Source organism: Hetaerina americana, unplaced genomic scaffold, assembly GCF_022747635.1.
Source record: "Hetaerina americana unplaced genomic scaffold, ioHetAmer1.1.p SCAF_23, whole genome shotgun sequence".
Classification (NCBI taxonomy): domain Eukaryota; kingdom Metazoa; phylum Arthropoda; class Insecta; order Odonata; family Calopterygidae; genus Hetaerina; species Hetaerina americana.
The window spans coordinates 2,319,193-2,346,060 of record NW_027286797.1 but is presented as its reverse complement, the minus strand read 5'-3'; the positions used below and the strand labels follow the sequence as shown (position 1 = coordinate 2,346,060).

At 42.8% G+C, this 26,868-nt stretch overlaps 1 protein-coding gene across 2 annotated transcripts in view; it reads right to left on the bottom strand.

The window, feature by feature from the left end:
• Positions 1 to 26,868, bottom strand: part of Slob (Slowpoke binding protein) — a 320,372-nt gene that overhangs the window by 231,996 nt on the left and 61,508 nt on the right. For both annotated transcript variants that reach the window (XM_071586564.1, XM_071586565.1), the window contains exon 3: positions 777 to 847. In XM_071586564.1, the coding sequence (XP_071442665.1) occupies positions 777 to 847 (71 nt within the window). The remainder of the gene's footprint in view (positions 1 to 776; positions 848 to 26,868) is intronic.

The window sequence follows — 26,868 nt, the reverse complement described above, 5'->3', positions numbered from 1 at the left end:
AGACAAGTTCAGAGAAGATATGTTCCTTCGTCGTTCTTGAATACGAATCACGCCCTACATTTAATCATAAGAAATATTTGTAAATGAATTATAAAGATACTAAGGATTTCCTATTGAAAGTGCTCATGCAGCCCCGTAGTCGTTTCCTCCCACCCGTTGCTTGGCGAGGGAATTAGGTAGCCCGCAGTGGTGTAGTGCATCGCCTCGCTGTGGAACGCTTTCAAAGATTTACTTCCTGCTATTGCGTGGCCCAATAATTAGCGACCACCTATGACGACGTGAACCGAAATAAAAGGCAAGAATTTATTAATAAAACAGGTTAATTTTTATCTTTATAATAATTTGAAAATAACTGTGAATTGTCAGAATGTATGATAATGACAGCAATTTTTCTCTACAAAGAGCGGTGCACGACGCCAGTTTTACGTCTAGCTATACACCTCCGGCACATTGCCGTTGAATAATTTAGGAGAAAGCTGGTCAACGCGTGCTAGGCGGTCGTTCATTCATAGAGTAAATGTTGTCATTGAGGTTGCCTTGGATGCTGTACGTTGGTCATGTTTAATGTGAGTGAGTTTTGAGCGAAATTTTCTTTTTTTCTATACGTTTATTATGACTTTAATGAGAATAAATGTTTAAGTGTCTTCCAAAAGGACGGCGGATTGGCGAGGGTTAAACTAGCAAACACCTCTGCTGGCCACTCGCTCGGTACGCCAGATCAATAATTTCCAAATCCATCTGGTGTAAAACTATTGAAAGAGAACGTGAGTACTTACCGACATCGTCGAACCCACCAGGCTAGAATCGCTAGGGCACCTAAGGCCACCAGAACCGCAAGCACTATCACCTGGAACAAACGATCAATTTTAATTTATTTTTTAAACTGGAGTCCATAATTATCAGTCAATAATTATAACTTTGAGTTGCAATTATTCAGAACGCGAACCAATATGGCCAATGCACCTGCCGACCTACTTCTTTTTAAGGAAATTTAATTTTAGTCCGCTTCTTAATCTCAAGAGTTTCAAGTTGGGTGAAGAATTCAGAGGCCCATCAAACAAGCGAGAATTCAAAACAGATTACTGCCTAAGGACACGCTAATCTTTGATTAGTGTTATTTTTCTTGATAGGCACCTCATTTACCTGGCAAACTATCAACACTTGGGAAGGAAATTGGTAATTATTGCTTCAAAAACGCGAAGATACGAACTGTTAGGCTTCGTTGCGAAGGCTAAAACTCGCCACTTAATCAATCACAGGGAAGAGGGAAGGGAAATAATAGGGAAGGCTGTGGTGGAGGGATTAATTCTCAAACCGAGAAACTGAACTTTTTCTCCTCGCGGAAATATCTTATCTATGCACATGCAAGATGTGGATCCAACCCTTCCATCACAAGCAGTAGTGAGCAATAGATTTTAAACAAATAAATTACATTTTGGGAGCATACATAATGACGATATTATCTAAGAAAAAAATAAACCTATCATTAACATCCATTTTGTCACACCTTTCTCATCCCAAATATATTCATATCTTTTAGAGGAATTTTCTAGGTATAGGCAGAATACAAAAGCACACAGCTATAAAAACACACACACTCAGACTAAATTGCTTGTAATGAAGGTAAAATGTTCGGCATATGATGAAGCAAGTAAAGAATAATATATACAAGCCTGTAATTCATATGAATGAGTTAATTTTCAACATCAACGTGAAAAATTATTAATAATCACTTCAGGAAGTTCTCTCGGGTTTCCCACCGGGTCAGCGTGGTGTGCACCGACGTTTCGACGGCTAACTCTGCCATCGTCTTCAGGGTGAAGTGCAGAGCAATGAATTCGCCATGTATTTATACCCTGTCGTAGGGTCAGGTGTCCTCCGATTGGTCCGATGTGTTCCCAAGTGCCGAGCCGCCCCGGTGACGTCTCGTACTTTCAATTTTTCTCAGCACAGGTCTCCACGTGCTGCTGATCTGGAAGCCAGTGTCCCTGTTGAAGGTATTCTGTCCTTCCAGTCGGATTTCCACGGCTTCCTTCGCCACTCGGTCCCAGTAGCCGTTCGTGTGACAAAGTCTTTTGGTGCTCCCCCAGTCAATCCGATGACCATGCGTGATGCTGTGTTCGGCGACTGCAGACTTCTCAGGGTAATGGAGTCTGATGCATCGCTCATGCTCCGTTAGTCGCTTTTCGATTGTGCGGCCAGTCTCCCCGATGTATACCTGGCCGCACTCACACGGGATCCGGTATACCCCCGGCGCCTTCAAACCCCGTTCGTCTTTTGCCGTGCCAAGGAAGTTCTTCAATTTTCCTTGTGGCTTGTGGATGGTTTCCACTTTATGTTTCCTTAGTATCCTGGAGATCTTATGGGATACCGTGGAAACAAAGGGGATGCTGACCCTGGCAACGGGTTTTTCTCTTTCCTCTCTCTGACGGTCGTTTCTGGTGAAGGCCCTTTTAAGGGCCAAATTGACCTCCCGGCTTGTGTATCCATTCTGAAGGAAAGTATTTTTCAGGTGATGAACTTCTGCCTCCAAACCTTCCTGGTCTGACACGCATTTTGCCCGGTGGATGAGCGTTGACATAACCCCTCGTTTTTGGGCAGGGTGATGGTGGCTTTTCCCGTTCAAATAGAGATTGGTGTGGGTAGGCTTCCTATACACCTTGTGGCCTAAGCTCCCGTCCGCTTTCCTTTCAATTAGGATATCCAGGAAGGGCAGCCGACCGTTGCTCTCAATCTCCATGGTGAACTGGATGCTGGGATGAATGCTATTCATGTGGCCAAGGAAGTTGGTGATGGTGTCCGGTCCATGCGGCCATATGATGAAGGTATCGTCCACATACCTGAAGAAATGCCTCGGTTTTAGTGGGGCCGTTCTAAGAGCCCTCTCCTCGAACTCCTCCATGTAAAAATTGGCAATCGCCGGAGACAATGGAGAGCCCATGGGGACGCCTTCCACTTGCTCGTAAAACTTCTTTTGGTATTGAAAATACGTCGAGGTCAGCACGTGGCGGAAGAGATCCACGATTTTGCTGTCAAACTTCTCTTCCAGCAGCAGTATGGTGTCCTTCACCGGAATCTTAGTAAATAAGGACACAACGTCGAAACTTACAAGAATGTCATGCTGATCCAGCTTAATGGTCCGTAGCGTCTGGACGAACTCTGCGGAGTTTTTGATGTGGTGCTCACACGACCCCACGTAAGGTGCAAGGACACCCGTCAGGTGAAGAACACCCTGAAGACGATGGCAGAGTTAGCCGTCGAAACGTCGGTGCACACCACGCTGACCCGGTGGGAAACCCGAGAGAACTTCCTGAATACAATACGCCGGGAAAAACTGAGATCCTTCATTAATAATCACCTTTCTCCTATTTCTAAACTCTCAGCTAACATCTACAAAACCAAGTCGTATAACCATGACTTGATTAATGAGCGCCAACTGACCACATACTACCTGAAAAAATAGATGTGGAAGACCACTGCCAAATTTTAGAAATAAGGACATCACATTTTGATGTGTCACGCTTCCTTGAATTGTTTTTAAATGTTAAGAAGACATAAAATATAAGTTCTGAATCATATAATAAGCTGCAAATTTGATCAATTAAATGTTGTATACATATGTATGTAGGACGAAAACTTTATTACAATTCTAATCGGTATAAATTCAACTTACATAATCGAAAATGTAAAAAATATTAGGTAGTTGGAGTGCATGGTGAGGCGTTGATTAGCCAGTGAGCCAAAGGGTGGCATTCATTAACTGCCGCTTTAGAATCAATGCGATAGTTATGAGAAGAGAATCATAATGAAACAAAGGTAATAAATTCTCAATAAAAAGGTGGTTATGATATATATTAAAGTTGAGGGACATAAAATATAATGTGTAGCACAGTTCCCTTATATGAGAAAAAGGTGTTTTAGAGAAGGGCAGGCGGAGAATATGGAACGTTAAAACAAGTTTGCGGTTGGTAAAGAAGCGCTTCAAAAGAGGCAGCAGTTGAAGACACACACCTTAAGTAAATTTAAATGAAAACACTTGTGAAAATGTTGATATTGATTTCTGTTTTTAAGTCTCCCTTTCAATCACTCGTCCCTCTCCGCGGGGGGAAATTCTTGCCACCTGCAATCGTTGGGTCGCATTCCATTCCTTCCACAGTCTCCTCGGGGGGTAGAGTGTTTTGTGTTGCATTTTCATGTGGTGTAGGTGTTTCACATTCTTGCTTGTTGTGTCCTTGCTTGCGTGTCTGATCAAAATCCTTTGCAAGACAATATCAATCATTCTTCTTATAGCAGGTCGATATGAATGATGATAACGTACTTTGGATAAATCGCGGAAGTCTTTGATAACTTTGTCAAAAATCTACCGAGTAAATTATTATTCCATAACCATACCTTCGCTTGGTAATTTCCTATCATCTCTTTCGCCAGCTGCCATGGAATTTAATCCCATCAAAATTCCCTTTGCTTCTTTAGATACTTCCGCCATATGATCGCATTTTTTATTAAATGAATAGCTCACTCAAATACATTTCAATTAAGGATCAATGCTAAGTGTTACTTAGTTAGGTTACACATTAAACATTTCCCAGAACCTTTAGAACTTCATTGAGAACTGAATAACTAATAAGATGCGAAATAAGCAATATATTAATAAGGATATTTCGAATTATTGAAGTGACCGCACTTTGGAGGCTCGCATCAACAACCCTGAAGCGCCTCACAATTTAATTCGTGTACGGAAAGATAACCAAATACTAGGGTTATAGCATATTCGAATTTATTTGAAGAGAATACGCTCTCGTGCCATAATGCCTACCACGCGCCATCGGGGCCTACTTTTCTCGAGGATTTCCCGTCCGCTAAAATGGAACACAAAGATCATTGGCGAAGCGCGTATGGAACGTTACGATGAAAAATAATTGCATAACAAATAGATTTTTAACAGGTTTATCGGCAATAAGTAGACATTTGAAAGCTAACAAATGGGTTGAGAAAAGGAGATGGAGAAGTCATATATTGTGGTAGGGCCTCCCGTAAAAGTACGGCTTAACGGGACTTGTTACAGTGGAAACATGCGCACGATTTAGTTCACTTCGGGAAACCGGATTGCCGAGGAGATTTGGACGGAAGTGAGGGGTCTGGAGCTGAGTGGACTTAATAGGTGTAGCATGTGACCACGAAGGCTAAAATGGAAACGAGGGCATAACGTCAGTGCAAGGATAACACACTTACACGAGCCCTGGATTCAGTAACTAAAGTGTAACCAAACAACGTGCCCGTCACTGCCATTGTGCAAAATAAGGTCGCAATTTTGTGTGCAGCACTGTAGCGTGTGACACCCTGATGTTTCTTGAGTCGGTGAATATTTTACGGTAGATTCTCACCAACGTGTTTTAACGGCTAATTATCTTTTTCATCTGCATCGAGAAGGCCAATTTATATAAAAGACAACGCTGCGTGGATATGGAAATAAAATGAATAGTCACGCACTGTGCGTTTTTACTACGATACAGTTTCAGTGACAAAGAAAAAAGTTCGGACGAGAGCGTTAGTTAACCTGGCTAAGGTAATGAAAAAAGCGGAACGAGGATGGACAGAAAGAAACAAAAAATGAAATGGAGCATGAAAAGATGGGAAGAGTGGGTGAGTTCTGTTCTTGGTACGCAGGAAAAGTTATGGTGGGAATTGGTCGATCGAATATAGAGCAAATAACAGAGTTAGAATTTCTAGCACCACAAGAAAAATCTCTCAAAGCACAGTGCATACGCCTCTAAATTAAAAAACGCTTGATTAAGACGTACTCCTCAAGTGCCTTCCCTCTCACTTGCAAGTGACGGATAGTGTTAAGAGCAGATGAAAAAAGAATGTAAGCAATGAATGACGTAAGACAGGAGAAGGATGATATATCGAGGACGGGGTATAAGAAGTCTATGAAGAACAATGTCAAGGCGTAGGGCGGTATATCGAGGAGGCGAAAGTTATCTTTCCAAAGGCAAGTGTCTAAGGCCAAGTGAACAGGAAACACTACAGAGGAATACCCCAGGTGTGAACAATCAAGAGGTGGAGGGCATGTAAAAAGGGATATAAATATGACGGACAGAAAAGCTACGACTTTGTTGATCCCACTTAATGTTAACAACGGTTGCAGTTTTTCTCCGTATTGGATAAGTTCCGCAAATTTTAACCTGAAATGACCGATTTTAAGGGGAAATATGAATTCATGACGAGATTATTAATAGATAAGAGGCTGAAGTGGTGGGCTCCGTTGAACAAATCCTAGGATTGATAACTATTGATAATGGCTATGGTCACGAACTATTAATGTGCTACGATACTTAGCAAAAATGTGATAATTAATAAACCTTAAAGGTTTTCGTCGTTAAGCTCCTGGTCAACGAAGAAGAATATGTCGAATTATGACCCGACCTAACATCATAACATTAAAAATAATTGCATGACATCAAAGTTTATTGACAGAGTGTACCTTGGTTTATCCGAAAACATAGTGTTCTGAAGTCCCGGCCTCTCTCTATCCTTTCAATACGTTCAAAGAGAGCATTTCCGTCAACCAGAATCATCATAGTCGGAAGCAAACAATTCTATGAATTTCTTTCTGCAAACCGTCGATCTGTGCTCCAAAATTAACATTTACACTACTACACGCTCATTTCACGAGACTGTCTACTCACTATATCTTTAGTTTTGCCCCTAAAATGCATTTCCAGTTATTTTTTTCATCCCAGCATTCCGTTTTGTTTGTCATCCTTTGTGTGAGCAATGCTTTGTAACAAACAATCTTTGTTGTTCCTTCGCTGTTGAACGTCGTGTTCCAAGAGGGTAAAGATGAACAACTTAAGGGTGAAAATTACTTACCGCACATCCACGCAGATAGTTTCATACCTGATGGAACAAACGCTCTTCACCAAGTAATTGCAATCCAATGTTTGAATTTAGGCCATTCCTTATGGAAACAGATGATGGTGTCTTCCTATATAAGTGGACTCCACGGACGTAATATTTATTGTTAAGACCGGACATGTTCCACATTTTATTCCTCATTTAGACTCACTTTGTTGAGATCTTAATATACGTACATTCAATTACCCTCAGCGTCTACATAAAGGTAGACTCATAGTGATAAATAAATAGTATCAAGTCGCATTAGACCTATACATCAATGTATTTTACCATGAATTTCTAGATCAAATGATCATGATGGCTTAGTCCATAAGAGTTTGACAGGATATTCACAATAACTTTTGAGAAACAAAATACCTGTATGGGAATAAGGGATAAGGTAAAAATATTACGCTTACCAGTAGTATTTACCAAGAATGGGGCATTTTGACGGCACCATCTATTTGCTCATATTAGGCATTTCAAAAAAGGCGGCACATCGCATATTAACTGAAAATTTGGGCAGGAGAAAGCTTTGTGCAAGATGGGTGCCGCGTTTACTCACACTCGAGCAAAACCAGTGTCGTGAAGATGTTTCAATTGAGTGTTTAGCAAAGTTTCATAGCAACAACGCAGAATTTTTGCGCCGTTTCATAAAACTGGATGAAACATGGGTCCATTACTTCACACCCGAGACAAAAGAACAATCAAAACATGTTTATCAAAAGGGAGAACCGTCTCCAAAGAAGGCGAAGACCGTTTCATCCGCAGGCAAGGTCATGACGTCAGTTTTTTGGCGTACGCGTGGGAAAATTTTCATTGACTATCTTGAAAAAGGAAAAATTATCAACGGCGAGTATTATGCGAACTTATTCGTTTGTTTGTGTTGTTCGTATATAGTTTGAGTGAAGAAATCAAGCAAAAGCGGCCGCATTTGCCTCAGAGGAAAGGGTGGTTTCATTAAGACAAGTCACCAGCTCACAAATCCGTTATTGCAATGGTCAAAATTCATGAATTTAAGTTTGAATTGCTACCTCATGCCTCAGATTATGTTACGTTCGCAAACTTGAAAAAATGGCTCAGTGGTCACAGATTTTCCAACCGTGAAGAAGTGATGTCGGCAGTTAATGACTATTTTGAGGAGCAAGGCAGTTATTATAAAAAGGGTATCGAACTTATTGAACATCGCTGAGAAAATTGTATTGAGCTGAAAGGAGATTATGTAGAAAAATAAACAATTTTTTTTCCTAAGGTTTTTTGTTTTCCCTGCTGGGTCGGGACTTCTGGGATTACCCTCGTAAAACTAACTGACATCTTTCTTTACTTATCCTGCGTCTTTTACATCTACATCTACATCTACATAATACCCCGCAAGCCGCCGCAAGGGCGTGTGGCGGGGGGTGTTAAGTCACCAACCGTAAAAAGGAAAAATACCACATGCCAAAAAAAAACACGGAAAATTACACCCACAGTAGCGCACACACTCATGCAAAAATCCCTTCATCCAATACTCATGCAAACACATATACCGCAAAACAACTAAAAAACTGCACCCCATGATGCAGCACGAAAGCCATCCTACAACACGGAAGCCAGGACACAACAAGCAAGAAATTGAAACATCACTACCACATGAAAATGCACCACGAAACACTCTACCCCCAAAGACTCTCTAATTGGCAGGGAATGCGACCCAACGTTGCAGGTAGCAGGAATTTCCCCCCGCGGAGAGGGACGAGGGATTGAAAGGGAAACTTAAAAACAGATGAACAGAACACGAATGAAGTCATTCGGAAAGAATGGGTTATTATAGCAAAACACATAAGGTTAGTGGAAGAGCATGCATTTAAATACAACTAATTATTTTTTAGACGCTGAGGGTGGCAAGTGGAATTTTTGCTATCTATAACCCGGCAGTTGCTATCCCGTATTGTCCGTGGGAAGAAGGAGTCCTTGAGTCGGCTAGTTCTGGCATCTATTTCCCGAATTTTATCTACCACAGTTTGCATATTTTCTATTACATATGAAATTGATTGTTCCCTACCAAAAACACACTAAATTTATTTCCTTTAGTAGGCGATTGATCTTCTATCTTAGTAAGGCAAACTCCCAATTTCATGGATCTTCTTCTTAACTGAAATGGACATTCCTTTATTTCAGCTGTTACATATACATTTGTACGAGACAACTTTTCAATCGTTCCTGGTAATTTCTAAAGTCTGATGAAACATCACGGGGTAGGACTTCCCTACTCAGGGATAATTAATAGCCCATTTCTTATATTTCTATTGCTGACCCTCTGATTTACCACTCTCGTTTCAACTTCTTGGTGTAAACCATCTCCATGATCAGAGTTCCAATAGACTCTTATAAAAAAATCAATTTTTAGATTCCCAAACTTTCTCTTAACTTCCCTATCAGATGATAATATTCAGAGTACCTTCCCCACACACTTCATTCTTCTGTATTGATATCTTCCTTTTAAAACTTTTCCGTCGCATGCACTCCTTATGGATTTCCATATTTTTTCATCTTTTCAACTGCGTCACGTTGCTTGTCCACCTTAAACTTTCAAGCATTTCAACTCTTTTTTACAATTCTCAATTCGTTGCTCCGTCTCTTGTACCTTTTCTTCATCATCAGTTTTTTATTTCATCCAAAAATTATAATATCTCAATTTGACAGTAAATCATCAAAAAGCTCAACCGCATTGGCGCGAAAATATTGTTGTCAATTCGTACGTTGATTTTACTCTTCATGCTCTTTTGGAAAAATCTTTCTATTTTAGAAACAAGCCAAACGCCTTCATTAATATGCACTTAGAGATGCACATAAATTGAAATATAGACCGAGTACTAACGCTTAACATACTTACATTCAAAGCTGAGAATTTAGAAGGGTATATTAATTCGATAATTTTTTTCCATTTGAAAGAAGGTTAAATTACAAAGGAAGAATTTCTTAGAGATGGAGATAACAATAGCATGTGCATTATCATTTGTTATTAAATATTAACAGAGAAAATTGGAGATTATCGGGGAGTCTGATTTAGAATTAATATGCTGAATATTATTTAAAATGCTGTTCGGTAACTTTTCCCGGCTCGGCCCATTCATTTGAAATAAAAAGAACATTCCACTTTCGTGGCACCCATTCCTCTGCCTCGGGTCACCAATGAACAAGAAAGCGACGAGAATTCCACCAACTATCGCTGTGTCGACGGCAAAAAGTACATCTACATCTACATAATACCCCGCAAGCCGCCTCAAGGGCGCGTGGCGGGGGGTGTTAGGTCACCAACCGTAAAAAGGAACAATACCACATGCAACACAACAACATGGAAAATTACACCCACAGCAGCGCACACACTCATGCAGAAATCCCTTCATCCAACACTCATGTGAACACATATGTAATAAATCAACAAACAACTGCACCCCAGGATGCAGCATGAAAGCTATCCAACAATACGCAAGCAAGGACACAACAAGCAAGAATGTGAAACACCAATATCACATGAACATGCACCACAAAACACTCTACCCCCCGAGGAGACTGCAAAAGGCAGGGAATGCGACCCAACGTCGCAGGTAGCAGGAATTTCCCCCGGGGAATTGAAAGAGGGACGAGTGATTGAAAGGGAGACTTAAAAACAGATGAACAGAACACTAATGAGGTCATTCGCAAAGAATGGGTTATGATAACAAAACGCACGAGGTTAGTGGAAGAGCATGCATTTAAATACAACTAATTATTTTTTAGACGCTGAGGGTGGCAAGTGGAATTTTTGCTATCTATAACCCTGCATTTGCTATCTTGTATTGTCCGTGGGAAGAAGGAGTACTTGAGTCGGCTAGTTCTGGCATCCATTTCCTGAATTTTACATGCATAGTAGCAGTAGCAAAGCAAACACACGGCAAAAGCATCAAACTGTATCCCGTGTGATTTAAATAGCCACCATTTACTATTACTTTTGTCTCAAAAAAGAACATGAAATAATATTGAGATGTAATAGAGTTTAAATTGCATTCACAAATTGTCCATATCTGGATCCAAAAAAGGGGTTTTTCTCTTCATTTGAGCTGTGAATATCATTTAGATTTCAACACTATGGTATTTAGAGTGCTGATAAAGATTTTTGCACTGACCAGGGAATCAAGCATCAAAGTGAGAGTAATTCTTCTTCATTTTTGTCATGTTACTCATCTCTACCTGTATGAATAAGAAACAAGAGGGTGAAGCACGGTTGTCCAGTGGGTGGAGAAAGTGGGAAGCTTAGTAGATTAGCATTGAGTGACGTGACGGCTTCGGGAAAACCCATCTTTCGGGTAGCTGGAGCATGGCGGGAAACCAAGTGGATGCACGGAGGAAGGTACTGGCCCCCCACCCGGAAGAGGTGATTTTCGGATGCTTTGGGGCTCTGTTGGGTGTGATTTTCACCTCAATAATCAAAAGCAAACTTCCAGTGGATGGTGTTAGTGCGATACCAACTATTTTGATGCTAAATTAGTATAACGAAAGGGCCTATGCTGGAAACCTAAGACGAATAATATGTCATCAGATCCCGACTAATCTCTGTGATGCGTTCCTTCCTGCTGAGCACGCAAACCATGACGCGCCCGCTTCTGCCATCTACCAAGCCACGGGAAGAAAGCAGAACATGCATAATCGGCGGTAAGCACGATCTGATGCCAGGTAAACGGGTTGTAAAACGCTGATATTTTCAGTGTTGGCAGCATTTTACTGCGAGGCAGCTAGTTTAATGGGAGTAAACAAACCGTGGCTTGCTTAAGGGATTGTAGCAATATAATTCATACAGACAGTGAGGGTAAAGCTAATATCCTAAATTCATTCTTCCAAAGCGTTTTCACGAACGATGTTGCCACCGCATATCTCCAAGAAACAATGCACACTCCACCCGTGGAAAAAATAACAGCTGACCAACAAGGAATTCTAAAATTGCTCAATCAGATTAAACCCAACAAATCCCCGGGTCCCGAAAATATACCAGCTAGGGTGATAAAACATTTAGCTCCAAACATTGCCCCGTACCTTAGATTTATATTCAACAAATCCCTCAGAGATTGCAAAGTATCTAAGATTTGGAAAACCGCGCAAATAACGCCTATTTTTAAAAGTGGTGACAGGGAGGACCCCAGTAATTACAGACATATATCTCTCATTTCTATCTGTTGCAAAATCTTAGAGCACATAATTGTCAGTTCAATAATGAGACACCTTGATGGCGTTAACTTTTTAAATGACAATCAACATGGATTCAGGAAAACCCGCTCCTGCGAAACCCAATTAGGAATATTTACTCATGACTTACTTTTATCGGGTGAGAGAGGTAGGTAAGTGGATGCGATCTTCTTAGATTTTCAAAAGGCATTTGATAAGGTTCCTCATGGTAAACTCATTCACAAATTAAAGGCCGCGGGTATAAACAAGGGCGCAAAAAATTGGGCTAAAGATTTTCTTTCAGAACGGGAAGAGAGGGTAGTCTTTGACGGCGCTAGTTCCGACAGCGTTCGAGTCACGTCGGGGGTACCTCAGGGAAGTATAATCGGGCCGTTGCTTTTCTTGATTTTTGTTAACGATTTGAACCGCGAAGTGAAAAGTAAAATTAGGATGTTCGCGGATGACACGGTGATCTATCGGGAGATATCTGGGGATGAGGATCGTTTTATTCTGGTGGAGGATTTAGATTGCGTCACTAAATGGTGTTCTAACTGGGGATTGTCATTAAATTATAATTAATGTTCGGTAGTAAATTTCTTTAAAAGATCAACGGGATTTGCTTACAAATTAGCTGGAGTTGACCAAGGAGTAGTTGATACGGTAAAATACCTAGGTGTTACACTAACAAAACACTTAAAACACAAGGGTTTAAGTAGATGTAGATGTAGAATCTCCATTAATTAAACGATTTCCATTAATCTTTGATAAACTAATGAGTGGCATGGGGACTAAAAGCCTCCTGTCGTGGCTCGAATGGTCGGCCGAAAAATAAATAAAATTTCTGAGTTTTTCATCAATCTAAAATTACTTTAATTGATGAAAATCAACAAAGGAGAGGACTGTTAACACTTCCATGAAGGATTCCATTATTTACATTATAAATTATAATACATTATAAAGAGCGAAACTAAATCCAAACGAAACTGTCACGCGTTGTAAATCCAATCCGTTATCCTTAAAAAAAAAAAAAAAACACTTAACTTGGGGGACTTTACATAAGTAAAGTCTGCGGTCAAGCATATAATATATAGGGATTTATTAGACGCATTGTCGGCAAAAGTGACTCGAAGGTCAAGTAACGTTGTTACCACGCTCTTGTAAGGCCTCATTTACAATACACAAGTAGCGTGTGGGATCCGAGTGAAATAGGCCTCATTCGGGAAATAGATAAGGTTCAACGCCGGGCAGCCCGTTTTGTAAAAAATTCCTACGATAAAACGCAAAGCGTCACCGAAATGCTCATGGCGTTGGGGTGGGAATCATTGGTAGAGAGACGATTCAATGATAGATTGAAATTATTAAATAAACTCAGATCCACATGTTTCAGCACCGAGGTCTCGCAAATTATTCGCACTCCTACATACATTGGTCGCTTGAATCATGCATATAAAATTCGAGAAATAGATGCCAGAACTAGCCGACTCAAGTACTCCTTCTTCCCACGGACAATACAAGATAGCAAATGCAGGGTTATAGATAGCAAAAATTCCACTTGCCACCCTCAGCGTCTAAAAAATAATTAGTTGTATTTAAATGCATGCTCTTCCACTAACCTCGTGCGTTTTGTTATCATAACCCATTCTTTGCGAATGACCTCATTAGTGTTCTGTTCATCTGTTTTTAAGTCTCCCTTTCAATCACTCGTCCCTCTTTCAATTCCCCGGGGGAAATTCCTGCTACCTGCGACGTTGGGTCGCATTCCCTGCCTTTTGCAGTCTCCTCGGGGGGTAGAGTGTTTTGTGGTGCATGTTCATGTGGTATTCGTGTTTCACATTCTTGCTTGTTGTATCCTGGCTTGCGTGTTGTTGGATGGCGTTCCTGCTGCATCCTGGGGTGCAGTTGTTTGTTGATTTATTACATATGTGTTCACATGAGTATTGGATGAAGGGATTTTTGCATGAGTGTATGCGCTGCTGTGGGTGTAATTTTCCATGTTGTTGTGTTGCATGTGATATTGTTCCTTTTTACGGTTGGTGACTTAACACCCCCCGCCACACGCCCTTGCGGCGGCTTGCAGGTTATTCTGTAGATGTAGATGTAGCAAATCTGAGGTTATTTGCTGACGACACGGTGGTATACAGGAAAATAAGGTGCCAACTAGTTCACGAGCTACTCTCTAGAGACTTAGGCAATATCTCGGAATGGTGCAATAAATGGGGATTAACAATTAATATAGATAAATGCGAAGTTTTGAAATTTTGGAACAATGGAAGCGACGAACATGACAAAAAATACGAAATAGAGGGTTCAGTACTGTCGCAAGCATGCCACATGATACTCCATTCCTGGCTCCTCCGAATACCCCAAGGGACCAAAGAAACAATTTTGCTAGTATGCAGCATAGTATTCCTTCCCTGGCTCCTCCGAATCTCCCACGTGACCAAAGACAATGTTTCAAGAGTATTCCTCCCCCAATCCTAAATTGGGTATAAAAGCCCTGGTCGCGGGGCGAAAAGCGGTCAGTTGGTTATCTAGCGGTGACCGGTAGGACACGGTGCTTCGGCTGTGTTGCGCTTGTCGTGACAGCGTGTCCTATTGCTGACTCAACTACGCTACACTCCCTTCCTTTCTGACGGACGAGGTCTCTGCCAAGGTTTTGTGTGTCGTGACCACGTCCACCCTGCTATACCCCCTTTCTTTCCGACGGACGAGGGCTCTGCCTAGGTTGTGTGTGTCGTGACCCCGTCCACCCTGCCATACTCCCTTCCTTTCCGACGGACGAGGGCTCTGCCAAGGTTTTGTGTGTCGTGACCACGTCCACCCTGCTATACCCCCTTTCTTTCCGACGGACGAGGGCTCTGCCTAGGTTGTGTGTGTCGTGACCGCGTCCACCCTGCCATACTCCCTTTCTTTCCGACGGACGAGGGCTCTGCCTAGGTTTTGTGTCGTGACCCCGTCCACCCTGCCATACTCCCTTCCTTTCCGACGGACGAGGGCTCTGCCTAGGTTGTGTGTGTCGTGACCACGTCCACCCTGCTATACCCCCTTTCTTTCCGACGGACGAGGGCTCTGCCTAGGTTGTGTGTGTCGTGACCGCGTCCACCCTGCCATACTCCCTTTCTTTCCGACGGACGAGGGCTCTGCCTAGGTTGTGTGTGTCGTGACCACGTCAACCCTGCTATACCCCCTTTCTTTCCGACGGACGAGGGCTCTGCCTAGGTTGTGTGTGTCGTGACCGCGTCCACCCTGCCATACTCCCTTTCTTTCCGACGGACGAGGGCTCTGCCTAGGTTTTGTGTGTCGTGACCCCGTCCACCCTGCCATACTCCCTTCCTTTACGACGGACGAGGGCTCTGCCTAGGTTGTGTGTGTCGTGACCACGTCCACCATGCTATACCCCCTTTCTTTCCGACGGACGAGGGCTCTGCCTAGGTTGTGTGTGTCGTGACCACCTCCACCCCGCTATACCCCCTTCCTTTCCAAATCCGGAAAACCTCACCGGTCCTGCCCTTCCAGCCGCGATAATACGGCTGATGCAATTAAGAAACCAGGCCAGACAGCTCTGGCAACGTACTCACCACCCTATCGATGGCCGCAAATACCGTGCCCTTAGAAACCTGGTTACCTCCCAGCTAAGGAAACATAAAAACCTATTTGGGACAAAAAGATTTCCAGCCTTTCGCACAAGGATAACTCCGTCTGGCCACTTGCTAGATCTCTCAGAAAGAGGCCTACTCCTCCTGCCCCGCTCTCTTACCTGGGTAAACTAGCATACTCTGACAAAGACAAGGCAACTATATTTTCAGATGTTTTGGAGTCCATTTTCCGAAACCCAGATCCCTCTCCACTTGACAACCTAGTACACTCCACCTTCCAATCCATTTCACACTCCCCCCCTCCTTCAATCCCTCCGATAGCCTTACCTGAACTACAATCTGTCATAAACCATTCCAAATCCAAATCTGCACCCGGCCTTGACCTCATCTCCTACTGTCACCTAAAAAACCTACCAAAAACCTACATCCAACACTTCCTAGCCATTCTCAACGCCTTTCTTACTCATTGCTACTTCCCGCCGGCCTGGAAAAAAGCTAAAATTATCCTGCTAGCCAAACCTGGTAAGGATCCGAAAGATCCCGCAAACTATCGGCCCATTAGTCTCCTGCCCTGCATGGGTAAAGTCTTGGAGAGACTAATCTTAAACCGCCTTCAAGAAGAGCTACACTGCTTAAACCCATTAAGACCAGAGCAAACAGGTTTCACTAAAAAGACGGCCACCACCCACCAAATTCTACGACTTGTCGAGTATATCACATTCGGATTCAACATCCACAAGCACACTCAAGTAGCCTTTCTCGACATAAAGCGTGCTTTTGACCGTGTCTGGACGGAGGGACTCATCCATAAACTAGCACAGACGGAGTTATCCTTCAACCTCATCAAAATAATATCCTCCTTCCTCTCCTCAAGAACGTTTGTAGTATCAGTCAATTCAAATCTCTCAAACCCCAGGCGCATCCTAGCAGGGGTCCCTCAAGAAGCCATCCTTTCCCCAACCCTCTTCAATTTATTCATAAATGACCTTCCGGCCCACCCAAAAACGCAGCTCTTTTTATATGCCGATGACACAGCACTCGCCTCCCAATCCTTCTGTCCAGACACAGCAGCCGATACACTACAAGAACACCTCGACTCTGTGGAGGAATGGATGACCTCCTGGAAACTGCAAATTAACGCGGAAAAGAGCGAAGTCGTAAATTTTGCTAGGAAATGGAAGAAACCGTGCTCAACAAAGCTATTTTATAAAAACGTCCAACTACCCCAAAGGGACACCGCCAAATTTCTGGGTGTCTTCTTCGACCGAAAACTTACTTGGCACGCCCACACGCAATACGCAGTTAAGAGGCTAATGCAGCATATTGCTCAATTTACCCCCTACTAAAATCCGGCAGCCCACTAAACCTAAATACAAAACTAACCCTATATAAAACAATGATAAGGCCAACCCTAACTTACGGATACCCGGCGTGGGGGGCTATTGCAGCGACCCACCTAAGAAAAATTTGCACTTTCCAAAACAAAACCGTCAGGAAAATCGTTAATGCACCTTGGTTCATCCGTAACGACTCCCTTCAAAAAGACCTCAAACTACCTGATATAAGCACCTACCTCCAATCAATAGCCGAGTCATTCCCAAAATCACTAGTCTCCACGAATAACCCCCTTTTAGAAAATCTATGGGCATACGACAAAAATCCTCATTTTAAGCATAAACGCCCAAAACACACTACCATGAAAACCAGTTCATAATACAAAACCCTAATCCTGTAATCATAATCATCCTTAACTTGCCCTAAACCAAAAATAAAAAGTCACAAAACCGTTAATCAGCAGCAGTTGGAAATCGGTATAGATGCGTATAGGCGCAGTACTACATCGGTCGGTCGGTCGGTCGGTCCTTCCTTTCCGACGGACGAGGGCTCTGCCTAGGTTTTGTGCTTCGTGACCGCGTCCACCATGCCTTATCCCTTCCTTTCCGACGGATGAGGGCTCGGCCTAGGTTACATATATCGTGACCGCGTCCACCCTGCCATACTCCCTTCCTTTCCGACGGACGAGAGCTCTGCCTAGGTTATGTGCTTCGTGACCGCGTCCACCATGCCATACTCCCTGTCTATCCGACGGATGAGGGCTCGGCCTAGGTTACATATATCGTGACCGCGTCCACCCTGCCATACTCCCTTTTTTCTGACGGACGAGGGCTCTGCCTGGGTTTTGTGTGTCATGACCCCGTCCACCCTGCCATACTCCCTTCCTTTCCGACGGATGAGGGCTCTGCCTAGGTTGCATATATCTTGACCGCGTCCAACTTGCCATACTCCCTTTCCTTCCGACGGACGAGGGCTCTGCCTAAGTTATGTGCTTCGTGACCGCGTCCACCCTGCCATACCCCCATTTTTTCCGACGGACGAGGGCTCTGCCTGGGTTTTGTGAGTCATGACCCAGTCCACCCTGCCATACTCCCTTCCTTTCCGACGGACGAGGGCTCGGCCTAGGTTACATATATCGTGACCGCGTCCAACTTGCCATACTCCCTTTCCTTCCGACGGACGAGGGCTCTGCCTAGGTTATGTGTTTCGTGACCGCGTCCACCCTGCATTACTCCCTGTCTATCCGACGGATGAGGGCTCGGCCTAGGTTACATATATCGTGACCGCGTCCACCCTGCCATACTCCCTTTTTTCTGACGGACGAGGGCTCTGCCTGGGTTTTGTGTGTCATGACCCCGTCCACCCTGCCATACTCCCTTCCTTTCCGACGGATGAGGGCTCTGCCTAGGTTGCATATATCTTGACCGCGTCCAACTTGCCATACTCCCTTTCCTTCCGACGGACGAGGGCTCTGCCTAAGTTATGTGCTTCGTGACCGCGTCCACCCTGCCATACCCCCATTTTTTCCGACGGACGAGGGCTCTGCCTGGGTTTTGTGAGTCATGACCCAGTCCACCCTGCCATACTCCCTTCCTTTCCGACGGACGAGGGCTCGGCCTAGGTTACATATATCGTGACCGCGTCCACCCTGCCATGCTCCCTTTCTTTCCGACGGACGAGGGCCCTGCCTAGGTTATGTGCTTCGTGACCGCGTCCACCATGCCTTAGCAATTCCTTTCTGACGGACATCTACATCTACATTCCTTGGACATCATCATCTACCACTTGGACACTGACCCCAAAGCTTTCTGGTCATATGTTAGGGAAGTAAATGGGAGTAAACAAACCGTGGCTTGCTTAAGGGATTGTAGCAATATAATTCATACAGACAGTGAGGGTAAAGCTAACATCTTAAATTCATTCTTCCAAAGCGTTTTCTCGAATGATGTTGCCACCGCATATCTCCAAGAAACAATACATACTCCACCCATGGAAAAAATAACAGTGGACCAACAAGGAATTCTAAAATTGCTTAACGAGATTAAACCCAACAAATCCCCGAGTCCCGAAAATATACCAGCTAGGGTGATAAAACATTTAGCTCCAAACATTGCCCCGTACCTTAGATTTATATTCAACAAATCCCTCAGAGATTGCAAAGTATCTAAGATTTGGAAAACCGCGCAAATAACGCCTATTTTTAAAAATGGTGAAGGGGAGGATCCCAGTAATTACAGACCTATATCTCTCACTTCTATCTGTTGCAAAATCTTAGAGCACATAATTGTCAGTTCAATAATGAGACACCTTGACAATATTAACTTTTTAAGTGACAATCAACACGGTTTCAGGAAAACCCGCTCATGCGAAACCCAATTAGGATTATTTACACATGATTTAGTTTTATCTGGTGAGAGAGGTAGGCAAGTGGATGCCTTCTTCTTAGATTTTCAAAAGGCATTTGATAAGGTCCCACATGGTAAACTCATTCATAAATTAAGGGTCGCGGGCATAAACAAGGGCGCCGTAAGTTGGGTTAAAGATTTTCTTTCGGAGCGGGAACAGAGGGTAGTCCTTGATGGCGCTAGTTCCGACAGCGTTCGAGTCACGTCGGGGGTACCTCAGGGAAGTGTGATCGGGCCGTTGCTTTTCTTGATTTTTGTTAACGATTTGAACCGCGAAGTGAAAAGTAAAATTAGGATGTTCGCGGATGACACGGTGATCTATCGGGAGATATCTGGGGATGAGGATCGTTTTATTCTAGAGCAGGATTTAGATTGCATTACTAAATGGTGTTCTAACTGGGGATTGACTCTAAATTATAATAAATGTTCAGTGGTAAATTTCTTTAAAAGAAAAACGGGATTTGCTTACAGATTAGCTGGAGGTGACCTAGCAGTAATTGATACGGTAAAATACCTAGGTGTCACATTCACAAAAGACTTAACTTGGGGGACTCACATACGTCAAGTCTGCGGTCAAGCATATAAAAAATTGGGATTCATTAGACGCATTGTCGGCAAAAGTGACTCGAAGGTCAAGGAACGTTGTTACCACGCTCTTGTAAGGCCTCATTTAGAATACGCATGCAGCGTGTGGGATCCGAGTGAAAAAGGTCTCATTCGGGAAATTGAGAAGGTTCAACGCCGGGCAGCCCGTTTTGTAAAAAATTCCTACGATAAAACGCAAAGCGTCACCGAAATGCTCATGGATTTGGGGTGGGAATCATTGGCTGAGAGACGATTCAATGCAAGATTGAAATTATTAAATACATTTAGATCCGCATGTTTCAGCACCGAGGTCTCGCAAATTATTCGTACTCCTACATACTACCTTGAACAAAAAGTTCCCGCAATAACCACCGTGTGGCGCTCCCATCGTTCCGATTTGAGTTCTGTTTTTTTGTTAAATTGGTACATCTGTTGTTGATATTCCCTTTAAATCTTAGTGTCATAACTTGACATTTGCAAAAGTTACGTAGCCAAGAGTACATCTATCTCTGTGTGTGTTGGCGATTTTTTACAATTGCAGAAATGGATTTAAATTTGCAACAACGAACTTGTATTAAATTTTGCGTAAAAAAACGGATTTAGTGGCGCACGGACGTTGGAAATGTTGGAAAAGTGTTTCGGCAACGATTCTCTAAAAAAACGGTCGTTTACCAGTGGCACGAGCGGTTCAGAAGTGGTCGTGAGTCAATCGAAGATGATGAACGCAGTGGCAGACCATCGACATCGAAAGTCGGTGAAAAAATTGATAAAGTAAAAGAAATGTTGGTCAATAACCGCAAATTAACCATCAGAGAAATACCGGAGGACTTGAACATTGCCTATGGATCCGCCCAAGACATTGTGGTTAATGATTTGGGTTTCCGTCGTGTAGCAGCAAAGTTGGTGCCAAAAGACCTCAATTTCATGCAAAAAAGAGACCGTGTTGACGTCGCAAAAGACATGATTTGCGAGGCTGAATCCGATCCCACATTCATCAAAAGGATCATTACTGGAGACGAGACGTGGGTTTATGAGTACGACACGCAATCCAGACATCAGGCAAGTGAATGGCGTTCACCAAATGAGCCGAGACCAAAAAAACCACGTCGTTTTCAGTCAAAAAAGAAGGCAATGCTGACGGTTTTCATGGATTACAACGGTGTAGTGCATCATGAATTTTTGCCAGAAGGCCAGACAGTAAACAAAGAGTATTATTTGGGCGTTATGAGACGTTTGCGTGAAGCAATTCGCCGAAAGAGACCAGAAATGTGGGCAGAAAACTCGTGGATTTTGCACCATGATAACGCACCGTCGCACAGTGCTATCATTATTCGTAATTTTTTGACGAAAAATGCAACAAATACCATCCAACAGCCACCGAATTCACCTGATTTGGCTCCCTGTGACTTCTTTCTGTTCAATCGAGTTAAAAAACCATTACGGGGAACGCGTTTTAGCAGCCGAGAGGAAGTAAAGGAAAAATCGCAGGAAGCACTGATGGACATACCGAAAACCGAATATAAAAAATGTTTCGAGGATTGGATCAAGCGCTGGCATAAGTGTGTTGCAGTCGATGGGGATTACTTTGAAGGGGACAATATAGATTTAGATGAGTAAACTTGTATTTTTAATTTTCGGAATAAATTCTGGGAAATTTTTGATCAAGGTAGTATAAAAAATAGGGATTCATTACACGCATTGTCGGCAAAAGTGAATCGAAGGTCAAGGAACGTTGTTACCACGCTCTTGTAAGGCCTCATTTAGAATACGCATGCAGCGTGTGGGATCCGAGTGAAAAAGGTCTCATTCGGGAAATTGAGAAGGTTCAACGCCGGGCAGCCCGTTTTGTAAAAAAATTCCTACGATAAAACGCAAAGCGTCACCGAAATGCTCACGGATTTGAGGTGGGAATCATTGGCTGAGAGACGATTCAATGCAAGATTGAAATTATTAAATACATTTAGATCCGCATGTTTCAGCACCGAGGTCTCGCAAATTATTCGTACTCCTACATACATTAGTCGCTTGGATCATGCATATAAAATCCGGGAAATAGATGCCAGAACTAGCCGACTCAAGGACTCCTTCTTCCCACGGACAATACGGGATAGCAACTGCAGGGTTATAGATAGCAAAAATTCCACTTGCCACCCTCAGCGTCTAAAAAATAATTAGTTGTATTTAAATGCATGCTCTTCCACTAACCTTATGTGTTTTGCTATAATAACCCATTCTTTCCGAATGACTTCATTCATGTTCTGTTCATCTGTTTTTAAGTTTCCCTTTCAATCCCTCGTCCCTCTCCGCGGGGGGAAATTCCTGCTACCTGCAACGTTGGGTCGCATTCCCTGCCAATTAGAGAGTCTTTGGGGGTAGAGTGTTTCGTGGTGCATTTTCATGTGGTAGTGATGTTTCAATTTCTTGCTTGTTGTGTCCTGGCTTCCGTGTTGTTGGATGGCTTTCGTGCTGCATCATGGGGTGCAGTTTTTTAGTTGTTTTGCGGTATATGTGTTTGCATGAGTATTGGATGAAGGGATTTTTGCATGAGTGTGTGCGCTGCTGTGGGTGTAATTTTCCGTGTTGTTTTTTTGCATGTGGTATTTTTCTTTTTTACGGTTGGTGACCTAACACCCCCCGCCACACGCCCTTGCGGCGGCTTGCGGGGTATTATGTAGATGTAGATGTTGATGTAGAAGAGTCTGTAAAAGGCAGGGAATGCGACCCAACGTTGCAGGTAGCAGGAATTTCCCCCCGCCGAGAGGGACGAGGGACTGAAAGGGAAACTTAAAAACAGATGAATAGAACACGAATGAAGTCATTCGGAAAGAATGGGTTATTGTAACAAAACACATAAGGTTAGTGGAAGAGCATGCATTTAAATACAACTAATTATTTTTTAGACGCTGAGGGTGGCAAGTGGAATTTTTGCTATCTATAACCCTGCAGTTGCTATCCCGTATTGTCCGTGGGAAGAAGGAGTCCTTGAGTCGGCTAGTTCTGGCATCTATTTCCCGAATTTTATATGCATGATCCAAGCGACGAGGACGAGGGCTCTGCCTACGTTGTGTGTCGTGACCGCGTCCACCCTGCTATATTACCTTCCTTTTCGACGGACGAGGGCTCTGCCTAGGTTGTGTGTGTCGTGACCGTGACCACCCTTTCATACTCCCTTCTTTCCAACGGACGAGGGCCCCGCCTAGATTACGTGCTTCGTGACCGCGTCCACCCTGCTTTTACCCTGTCTCAGGTAATGTTCTGCCATTTTACTGCTGTCCACACTTGCGTTGGTTTACCGAGGGTCTAGCCGTCCATAATTTGCTTATATCTATGTAAATGGTGCTTTATGACTGATGTTGTAAATACATGATTGTTTGGTTAAGACTCGTTGTAGTTATTCTGACCTTCCCCGATACCTTTTGAGTTGCACCCTAGAAACGCCCCTTGCGACAGTACTGACTACGGCCAATCAAGTTAAATATTTCGGGGTTGTTCTAACACCACGCCTTTCATGGGGAGCACATATCAGGACAATATGCGGATCAGCTTGAAATAAACTCGGCTAATAAAACGGGTGGTGGGGAAATGTAATGAAAGAGTTAAAGAGGGGTGTTATTTTGCTCTAGTTAGAACTCATTTGGAATATGCCGCAAGTATTTGGGATCCTTTAGAGAAAATTTGGTAAAAATAATTAGATAAAGTCTAAAGAAAATCCGCTAGATTCGCTTTAAATTGTTATGATAAGAACACAAGTGCGACAGGTCTCTTAAGGGATTTAGGTTAGGAACCACTTGAAGTACGGAGAGGACAAGCGAGGCTGAGACTTTTAGAAAGGTTCAGAACAAACGAGTTTAACGATGACACTAAAGGAATTATAATGGCCCCACACTACTTAGGTGGATCAGACTACATAGATAGAATAAGGGAGATAGATTCCAGGACAGATAGATGCAGATACTCATTCTTTCCCCGGAAAATCGGAAATCATAGTAGTAAGAAACCGAAGTCACTTTAGAAATATTAAAAACATTGAATTTACAAGTCGGAACAAAATTAAACATTGCAAAGATATTAGGTATACTTTTTATGTGTATGTTAAATGGTAGTTTGAGTGTTTACATGTGTGTGTGGTGTAAGTGTTCTTGCATGAATGCATGCCATGTTTTGTTGTGGATTTATGAATTTGTGGTTTTTGCATGCGGTTTTTTTTCTTTCCTAAATTACGGGTGGTGTCCGAACACCCCCCGACACACGCCCTTGCGGTGGCTTACGGGGTTTAAGTAGATGTAGAATGTAGATTCGGTAGCTGTTGATGCACGATAAAAATAGAACAGTGAAAGAAAAGATGTACTGAAGGAACTGAGGTTTATATTTTCTTGGAAGTAAATTCGACGGTGCGGTGAAAAAGCTGATGAAAACAAAGACGTCAAGAGGTGATGACATGAACGAATAAATCATGGCACTTGAAGGACAAATCCTGTTTGGAATAATCAAAGGCTTAGGAAAGTGAAAGACTACCGGAGGACTTTAAGAAGAGAATAGTCATTGTAATGCGAAAGAAAACAATAACCGACAAATTCGAAGAACATCCAAACTGGAGTATAGTTTCACTGGCTTGCATTTAAAACACTGGCAAGGATAATCAGTCGGCGGTTGGAACAAAAGATTAAAAACAGCCTGTCAGAAAAGCAATTTGGATTCATGAATAACAAGGGCACGAGGGAGGCTATACTTAGTCTAAGGATTCTGACTGAGAAAGTGATACGTGTCAACAAGCCACTGCGTTTCATTTTAGCCCTTATTTTTGTATACTTATGGTTGCATTCTGGGACTTAGACAAGGCTTTTGATTAGTGAAATGAGAGTTTCAATCTGTTGGAATGGTCAGAGAGATTAAACGGGAAACGAAAAGGTAAGGACAGATATAAAGAAGGACATTTTGCGATGATCGGAAAAGTCCCGGCTTTCCATTAATGCACTGCACATTATAATGATTTATCAACTATAAAAGGACCAAGTCGCTATCAATGCAAATAAAAGAAGGAAGCAAATAAAAGCAAATGTATATTTAGGAGAAGCAATTAAGTAATCGGTATCAAAGGAATTAGGCTGAACGGAGAAAATTTTAGATGCTTCGCTTCGTGGATAACTTCGCAGTTATAAGGAGATATCTAGAAGCCCTGTTGACACAAGCTGAATGAGCAAGATAATTCAGGTTAGAGGGAGGTGTTTAAAATAACATGTCTGATACAATGCTCAGTGGAGGTATCACTACAAACTAGAAAATAGTGAGTCAAAACATTCGTGAGGAGTGTTGTATTACGTGATTCAGAGACATGGACCATGGGAAACGAGAGGAGAATAGAAGTCCTCAGACCTTGGTGCCGCAGGCGTATTCTGAAAACTAAATCAAAAGGCAAAGGACGAAACGAAGATTAGTGTAAGAGAATAGAAAATGAAAAGATTATATCGAGTGCCTTGAAGAAAAGAAGAACTGGATGGATTGGACGTACCTTGGGACAGTGAGTTTGCGAAGAGAACATAATAAAAAGGCAAATAAATAGGAAAATCCCACGAGGGAGATGAAGAGATATGATAGGGGATGTATGACAGAAGAGATATAAGGGCATCAGAGATTTAGTTTGGAATAAGGAGGAATGGAGGGTTGCATTCGACCACTCTTCGAATTGAAGGACTGATGACATTGCCTTAAAGAGTTATTTGACGTGGCATGAGAAGCCACACACACGAAGCCTACAGTACATATGGCATCTCATACCTTGCATCCCTCTATCGTAATATGAATTCAATTACCGGGGCGCAACTATATATATTTCATTCAAGTACTTGTTAAAATGTCTCGTTGAAACGAATGCCCACACTCTTAAAATCAAGGCGACTGACTTTTTCGTCATTGCTTCAGTAATTATTGAAATGACAGCAGATTAAAATAAAATCTGATAGTGATATCAACTGCAAGTCAATTGGAGAAAATTGAGTTTGCCATTAGACTCCTACAAGTGCAACACTCATCGCTTAAGATATACATCTACATCTACATAATACCCCGCAAGCCGTCGCAAGGACGCGTGGCGGGGGGTGTTAGGTCACCAACCGTAAAAAGGAAAAATACCACATGCAAAAAAACAACACGGAAAATTACACCCACAGCAGCGCGCACACTCATGCAAAAATCCTTTCATCCAATACTCATGCAAACACATAAACCGCAAAACAACTAAAAAACTGCACCCCATGATGCAGCACGAAAGCCATCCTACAACACGGAAGCCAGGACACAACAAGCAAGAAATTGAAACATCACTACCACATGAAAATGCACCACGAAACACTCTACCCCCAAACAGTCTGTAAAAGGCGACCCAACGTTGCAGGTAGCAGGATTTCCCCCCGCGGAGAGGGACGAGGGATTGAAAGGAAAGAGACTTAAAAACAGATGAACGGAACACGAATGAGGTCATTCGGAAAGAATGGGTTATTATAGCAAAACACATAAGGTTAGTGGAAGAGCATGAATTTAAGTAGAACTAATTATATTTTAGACGCTGAGGGTGGCAAGTGGAATTTTTGCTATCTATAACCCTGCAGTTGCTATCCCGTATTGTCCGTGGGAAGAAGGAGTCCTTGAGTCGGCTAGTTCTGGCATCTATTTCCCGAATTTTATATGCATGATCCGAGCGACCAATGTATGTAGGAGTACGAATAATTTGCGAGACCTCGGTGCTGAAACATGCGGATCTAAATTTATTTAATAATTTCAATCTTGCATTGAATCGTCTCTCAGCCAATGATTCCCACCCCAAATCCATGAGCATTTCGGTGACGCTTTGCGTTTTATCGTAGGAATTTTTT